This window comes from Drosophila innubila (genome assembly GCF_004354385.1).
Source record: "Drosophila innubila isolate TH190305 chromosome 2R unlocalized genomic scaffold, UK_Dinn_1.0 1_C_2R, whole genome shotgun sequence".
NCBI lineage: Eukaryota > Metazoa > Arthropoda > Insecta > Diptera > Drosophilidae > Drosophila > Drosophila innubila.
In genome coordinates, this window is record NW_022995374.1 from 17,103,832 (window position 1) to 17,111,695 (window position 7,864).

General features: G+C 36.7%; 1 protein-coding gene across 1 annotated transcript; it reads left to right on the forward strand.

Moving 5' to 3' along the window:
- The first annotated feature begins 6,260 nt into the window (after positions 1-6,260).
- Positions 6,261-6,932, forward strand: LOC117785065 (dynein regulatory complex protein 8). The gene is made up of 4 exons (XM_034622953.1): positions 6,261-6,273; positions 6,332-6,563; positions 6,621-6,831; positions 6,894-6,932. The coding sequence occupies exons 1-4, from the start codon at positions 6,261-6,263 to the stop codon at positions 6,903-6,905; spliced, it is 468 nt and encodes a 155-aa protein (XP_034478844.1). The 3' UTR covers positions 6,906-6,932.
- Positions 6,933-7,864: the final 932 nt, after the last annotated feature.

Genomic DNA, 7,864 nt, shown 5'->3' on the forward strand with positions numbered 1-7,864 from the left:
AATAATAAATAAGGTCAAATATCTTAAAAAAATATGTATGTAAATTATTAAAAAATGGTATTTTTAACGGAAGTATTTAAATATTAAAAATAATTTGCATAAAATGTTGGCAAATTATATGGAACAATTTTGAAGAATTATTTAAATTTACATAATATTCGAAACAAATATAACGAAATATATTAAATTTACTAAAAAGAAATTTAAGCAAATTCAATCGAATATTTTTGTGTGTACTGCAAGAGAAAGGGAAATGATTTCTGTTCATAATCCCGATAATAGCTCAAAGTACTTGTACCACTGTGAGGCGCCGCAGTGTTGCGGACAAAGTTGGAGTCTGAACCGCCTCCTGGGCACATGCAGGTGCCCAGCTTGAGATCCGATGTTGCATTCCTGTGCGTCGCCAGCAGCAGCAACGGCGGCAGTGGCAGCTATCCCCCCACCCCCATCCCCCCTTCCAGCCACCCTCTGCGGCAGTTGCTTTGCGGTCTGATTGAGAATTTTGATATTTTCGGGGGCTTTTCAATTATTAGCAACGCCTAACGAATGCCAATTTTGCATTTGTGTTTGCATAAAAATATATATATTTTGACCACAGCTCACGGAAGTGAATGCGGTTTTGCACTGCCTCTGAGGGATGAGGGAATGGATTTGTATGCGGACTCGTATTGGGGCATTTGGAACGTTGCAAATCCGTTCTAGATTTTGGCAAGTCTTTGTATTGTTTGCTCTGGACAGGGTCAACAAGTTAATCACATTGTGTGGCATGGAATATATAATAGAATTCTTATTTAGCTGCTGCTCAAATTGCTGCTTAATGTTGTTCTTGTTGTGGTTGTTGTTGTTGTGGTTGTTGTTGTTGTGGGGAATGGGGCACGCGTTGGGGGCCTTAATAAGACAACGGTGATACTGTCTGTTGCCGTTGCTGTTGCTGTTGCTGTTGTTGGCACGGAAATTGACGTTTAAAGCGATCGGCAGAACCGGCCAGCTGTCTGGCCTTTTTTGGCCAAGAAGCAAGTACGCTTTAGCCTTTGGCGTTCAAATTGGCAAATTAAGTCATACGCCTGCAACGGCGTTGTAATTTATCTTTTATTTTTCTTGCAGTTTTTCTGGGCTTTATTTTGCAATAATTATTGATTTATTGTCTTGTTTGCTGTCAGCCACATACGAAAAATTATTCGAAATTATAAAATGCGAATAAATAAATAGATATAACTGAAATCAAAGCACCGCCAAAGTCCATTATCACATGTATGCGAATTGTTTTCGGGTTACAAACAAATTAAGAAAATGTTAAGTTCTCAGCGTTCAATTTCCCGCAAAATGATCATTAGCAGAGGTAGCTAATTATGGGCAGGTCTCAGACCCCGACATTGACTTCGATTTTGAGTCTGAGTTGGAGTTTGTAATTGGAAAGGCACGCACATTAGGGCGTAGGCATTTTGATGGCTAGAAAGTAATGGGGAGGGAGCGCGGCATCCAATTAATTTGAAGAGCAGTTTGAACCGAGACCTTTCCCTTTTTCAGCCTACCAGGCTACCAGGCGTGTTCAGCGCATTAATATTTCACGCCTATTAATCGAAAGGTAAACTAGTGCAGAAAATTGCTTAAAGGCATTTCTATGGCTAGATAAAGACTAAAGTGGAATTGGGTTGAACGATAATGGGCCTATAAAGCTGAATATTTAATAAAGCAATAGAGTAACTGGAGCTCTAATAAAAGTCTTGAATGCTTTGCCATTCTATTTGAGTAAATGTGAAAGATGTTGAATGGAAAATGTAGAATGATGCAGAATAATTAAAAATGAATGAATAGATAAAATATGTTTATATTTATTTTTGTTATGAACAATGATAACAATGTAATAAAGTCATCTAGTTGCAATTTCCTAATGTTGTCAAATTTTCCGACAACTTAAACACCTGACTATTCAAAGTCAAAACCACGTTTTGCAAATTTTCACTCAACTCTCTGAAGAGGTAAAGGAACAACCAGTAAAACAAGTTTTTCCTACTCACAGCTTAAGATTACATATGTATGGTAATTTCGCCAAGAGTGTGCACAACCAGCCAGCAAAATAAATTAAATTGCAAAATATTTTTAACGCCTGATTATAGAAAATGTGCTACACATTTGTTAGCCCGTTGTCCGTTGTACATACTGTGTATGTGTATGTTGTTCAATGGAAAAACAATTTCCATTTCCTGACAGGCCGGCAGCCAGCTCCCAACCCAGAACTCTCAGAGCTCTCGGATCTCTCGGATCGAAGCTGGTTGTTCGGAACAATTGTTGGTTTCGCTTGTTGCGCTTTCTTGTAGTTCACGGTTTGAGGCATGAAACCCACTTATCTAATTGCGATTCCGGGAACTGGTTTTCCTTGATACATTTTTCTCAACTCATTAGAACTCAATCATAACTTGGACCGCGTGTGTGTGTGTGTGTGTGTGTGTGTGAGTGTGTGAGTGTGCTCTACTACCGCTCTCTCTTTTACCTTCACTCTCTCTATCTCACTTTATCCATCTGTGTGTGTTTGTGTCCATGCAATAGGCAAATGTAATCGTTGGCCACATATTTTTCAGTCAAGGCGCGCAATTGTTGCCGTGAGCAATTTTTAGCCAAGCCAACAAGCCAACAGTAACAACAGCAACAACAACAACAACTACATAACAGAATAAAAACACGCCGGACGTGTTCCATAAACAACACTTTGATTACGACGACGCGGGCGCACAAACGCAAATCGATGTTTTCATATGGAAATTGAATCAAAGTCAAGTCAAGTCGCTGTCCAATAGAGATGCAAGCGGGTCGTGACACGCGAAGACACGACTTAGCTGCAAATAGTAAAATACAAGAATGTATATTCAAATTAATAAATTTTATATGATTTTATATTATAAATAAAATTACAAAAAATTAGAGATTCATATACAGTACAAGTAATAATTTTATAGCCAAATAAAACAACTATCAAAGTTTATTTTGTTCACAGAATTTTTTATTTTTGGTATGTATTTTTGTTCTTAATTTATTTTAGTGGCTTTTCGTCAGCTAATAATTTAATTAATTGGGCTCATTCAAATTATTAAATTAATATGATTTTATATTATAAATAAAATTACAAAAAATTATAGATTCATATGCAGTCAGGTAATAATTTTATAGCCAAATAAAACAGCTATCAAAGTTTATTTTGTTCACAGAATTTTTTATTTTTGGTATGTATTTTTGTTCTTAATTTATTTAAGTGGCTTTTCGACAGTTAAATAAACTAAAAGTCTATGAAATAATTTAATTCATTGGGCTTAGCAACCTATAAAATAAAATAGCAACCCTGCAGGAAAAATGTTGACTAGTGTCAAAACGATTAGTTCTAGATCTAGTATGAAGGCAACTAGTACAAGGATAAGTAGTTTATTAAAATATTTTAATTTGTTTTTTTCGATATAAAACTAATATTTTGTAAATATTTGAAGCCACTTTTGAGATGCAAATATGTTTGATCGTGCGTGTTTCGTGTTCGTGGAGTCTTGGACAAATGAGACCTGTTCACCTCCAGCATCTCAGTACCACAACATGACTAGACGGAGAGAATGTGGAGCACAGCAGCAACAAAAACAAAAACAACAACAGAAAGCAACTGCTGCCATGAAGCATATGAACATAGTACATATACATATATATATTGCTGCGCCCAGGCCTACAATTGTGGCACAGTCAACGCCAACCAATTGGCCTTGATGGAGCTGGAGCTGGAACTGACGATGGAGATGGAGATGGAGAGACTCATGGCGTCAGCGCTTTTGTGACCAGCTTTTTGGCCAGTAGCCTCCAGTCTGAGTTTGAGTCTCAGTCTCAGTCAGAGCTAAAGACTCAGATCTCTGCCATTCATTGGGGCAACTCTTTTGTGGTTTTCGCTATGATTATTAATCAATTCTTTCATATCATTTGGTTTGAATTGAATTCTTTTTTTTTTCAACCAAGTCGTTTATAAAAGCTGTGGTTGCTGGCTGTCCATCTGTCTGTCTGTTCATCTGTCTGACTGCCTTTTTACTCTAATTAATTTAACAAAAGTTTCTGGGCCATCTATTATGAACAGTTTTCCGTTTGGGCTGCTGTGAAAGGTAGCGCTCATTATTTGCATGTTTATGTTTATTAAATTCCATTTAATTACCACAATCAACTACACACACACACACACAGTCCAAACGCAATTCAAATCAAACCGAAAATGTGAATAAAAAAATATTGTATTATTAATTGTAAATTAATGGAAAATTTACTTGTGTTTGTTACTTTGTAATAGCGCAAATTATTTGAATGGAATTGTCTGAATGGATGAATGCATTCAGTTGCTATTGTAAGGGATTAATTAAAATTGAAATTTTAGAATGTTTGTTAACAGTTAAAAGCATTTGAGTTATAATTAACATGGTCATGGGACCAAATGCATTAAAAATATTTAAAATATTTGTACAAATTTAAAAATATTACTATTGAGTAAATACACGTATCACTGATGGATTAAATAATTGCAATCAAGTTGGTTGCATTATAAGAATTAAAAAAAAAAGATGCAAGCAATTATTTAAATTAAAAAATCTTTTGTAAATCTTTTACCATATGACTAGTAAATAGAAGTTTTTTAAATTAATTTTCAGTAGAAACTTTCAATCAAAGTATATTGATTAATTAATTGAAGGCAAGATGTTGCCGCTGTTATTATAAAGCTTATATAGGTAGAAAGCCAAGAGTAATGATATTCCTGCCCTTAAATGGCCATAATGAGACTATTTGGACGATACACTCATGCGGGTCCAGAGTGGGATCAGGGAGAGGCAAGTGGCATGTGGCAAGTGGCAAGTGGCACCCCACAGGAAGTGAACGAAAGGCACTGACAACTCACCGTCCTGTCTGTGGCAGGTGTCGAAATTGACAGATGAACAAAATGCGACCGTGTTGCAAATAGCAATACTCCAACTGATGGCAAGCGGAAGTTTCGAGGAGACGGCGAAACAGGGCGTGTTGACTGCAAGAAAAATGACTCAAGGAGGGGCAACAGAATGCAATTCAAGCTGGGGCTGATTCCGAAGCTGAAGCTGAAGCTGAGGATGAGGATGATGCTAAAGTTGTGGTTGCTCGACTTCAATTTAAATTTTAATCGCATGCCTAATAGACAAACTTAGAGTAAATGTCAGAATAAAGAGACTAAGAGCTGGCTTAAATCATGCCCACATTTACAAAGTACTTTGGCAAGCAAAACAACACCAGTCAAGCAACAACAACAGCAACAACAACAGCACACACGAGAAATGTCTGGAGTTGGAGTCACGGACACGTCGTCGACGTTGGCCAAGACAAACTTCCGATCACGTTGTAAGTCAGGCAGCGAAATTGCAAAAGGCAGATACAGCCGATACAAGCCGAGCCTAAGAGCAAAGGGTCTCCAAGCCCAGAAAAAGATAGCAATGGCAGGCGAGAAAGAGAGGGAGAGACTTAATGGAGGCAAATGCATCAAAATGGTTAATTGGATCTGGAACAGCAAATGACGAACACTTTTAGTGTTTATGGCAGTAGCCACCTAGAGCAGAGACTTGCAACATGTGGAATGGGCTATGTGGTATGGGGTAAGAGGTGTGCGGCAGTAGATGGTCCGCCCGATACGCAAGTGTGTGTACGTGTTGCAGCCAAAGGAACTTCGACGCAAGTCCAAGCAGCTCAAGTGGCAAGCGTGTTGTACACGACACGCATTAGCGTGAATGAAGTAGTTGCTGCATGTGGCCTTATGCAACTCTTCTTCTCCTTTTTTTTCTTTCTTTTTTTAATCGAATCCAGACACTGCATTTGCCTTCTATCGCTCTCTCTCTGTCTCTACTCCTTTCTATGCTGCTTTTAAACATTGCTGTAATTTCTATTTAAGTGCGCACAGCACCAAAATCTAATGTTGCACTTGTTGCAGTCTCCAAGAGCTGGCTATTATGGCACAGTTAAGGTTACTTCCGTGTTGCAAACTATGGCTAAGACCGCTTCATAGTTAACGGGTTGTTCTGGAGCAGTTAGAGAAGTCAGTATTTAACTATGACTATACTCAAATTAGCAACAAATCTGAATTTCCTTGTCTTATATTTCTCTCTATCTGTCTCAACCGTCGCCTAGCTCCATAGATACCTGTTTATTATTCTCACTCGAATATTGATCCAACAAACATAAGTGAAAAGTTGCCCTAAAATTGATAAAAAACATTCATTTTTCAAACTGCAATGGAACTAGACTGTAAGTTGGAGTATCTTATATCAAACATATATACAATGATTCTTAAATTCACCCCTAGTTAATAACGATTTGGAGAAGCGCATTTCGGATGCCTTTTGTGTATTTGACCATCATGGCGACAAATTGATTGATGTCCGTGAAGTGGGCACCGTGCTGCGTCTTTTGGGATGTGTGCCCACTGAACAGGAGGTCAATGAGGTCATTTCGGCCACCGAGACGGAGGAGACAAGCGGTGTGGTGCATTTAACCAAGTTTCTGCCCCACGTCTCGCAGTTGCTTATGGAACGCAAGTGAGTTGTTACTTTAAAGGACAATTTCAAGGATTAAAGCATTTTTATATTGCATAGAATGGAACCAGCGGCGCCTGAGAAAATTCTTGAAGCTTTTAAAATATTGGATTTTGAAAACAATGGATATCTTACTAAAGAGAGCTTTGGTAAGCTAATGATGGAGGAGGGGGAGCCATTTACACAAGAGGAAATGGATGAAATGTGGCCAGTTGCGATTGATCCAATCAGCGGACATATACCCTATGAATTGTATTTGAATCAATTGATGGTGAGCATTCAAATATCATAAGAGTCGATATATATCTAGTATAAATTACATTTGTTTTTCAGGTATACCTTTAAAAATTGCAATCGACACTATAAGTTACGAAAACAATAAAAATAAAATAAGATTAAACATAATATTAACTGAATTGGTCGTGCTTTATTGAATTATTGTATTTGTTGTATTAAATGTGTTTTTCTTTTGATTTATTAAAAATATTACGTATACGCAAAATTAAATTATTATATATAAAATTCTTTTGTTATGATATAATTGTGTATTTTTTTTACAATTATGTATATTGTTTTTCAATTAATTTCCATTTTTAAAGTTCCTTAATTTTAATACTTAAAAATTAATAAAATTTTAATTTTAATGTATAATAAAATTCCACAAAAAAAACCTCTACACGAGGTAAAAGTCTAGTGACGAAAACAATTTCTAGCCCAAAATTTCTGATATCCATTTTTGTGACGAACAAAATTATTTTGAAATAAAATTTTTAAATAAAAATATAAATAAATAAAAAAAAAACGAATATTAATATTGTGCATCTGCCGTCCGCAGTGATATATATTAAGTATACGTAAGTGCAATATTACAATTAAGTTTAATTTATAAATGGTATTTCTATACATTAATTTATTAAAGATAATTAGTTTCTGAATTTATGTTAATAACTTGACAAATGTTTCTCTCAGTGCACATTTTGTTTGCTGTTCTGTGCTATGCGTCTGACGTTCTTTAGCCACTTTGGCTTTGCATTAGCCACACACACACACACACTGACATACACACACATACGTACAAATACACACACAGATACAAAGAAGTCAAAGCTATTGCTAAAGCTAACTAACCAGCGAGGCAAATGCGTTTCAAAATAGCAAGCAAAATGCACACGCCCAGAACCAGGATAGCACATAGTAAGACTAACATACAGGACACTCGCCACTCAGAGAGTCAACTTAAGAAGATGATGGCGAGGAAGACGAAGCGGAGGAGACTGAGGAAGGTGCTGGCTGGTGTGGAACGC

What these genes read in the sequence shown, in the direction of transcription:
- LOC117785065 (XM_034622953.1), top strand. An exon ending in CAGTTGCTTATGGAACGCAA is followed by an intron (nt 6,564 to 6,620) that starts GTGAGTTGTTAC and finishes TATATTGCATAG; the next exon opens with AATGGAACCAGCGGCGCCTG.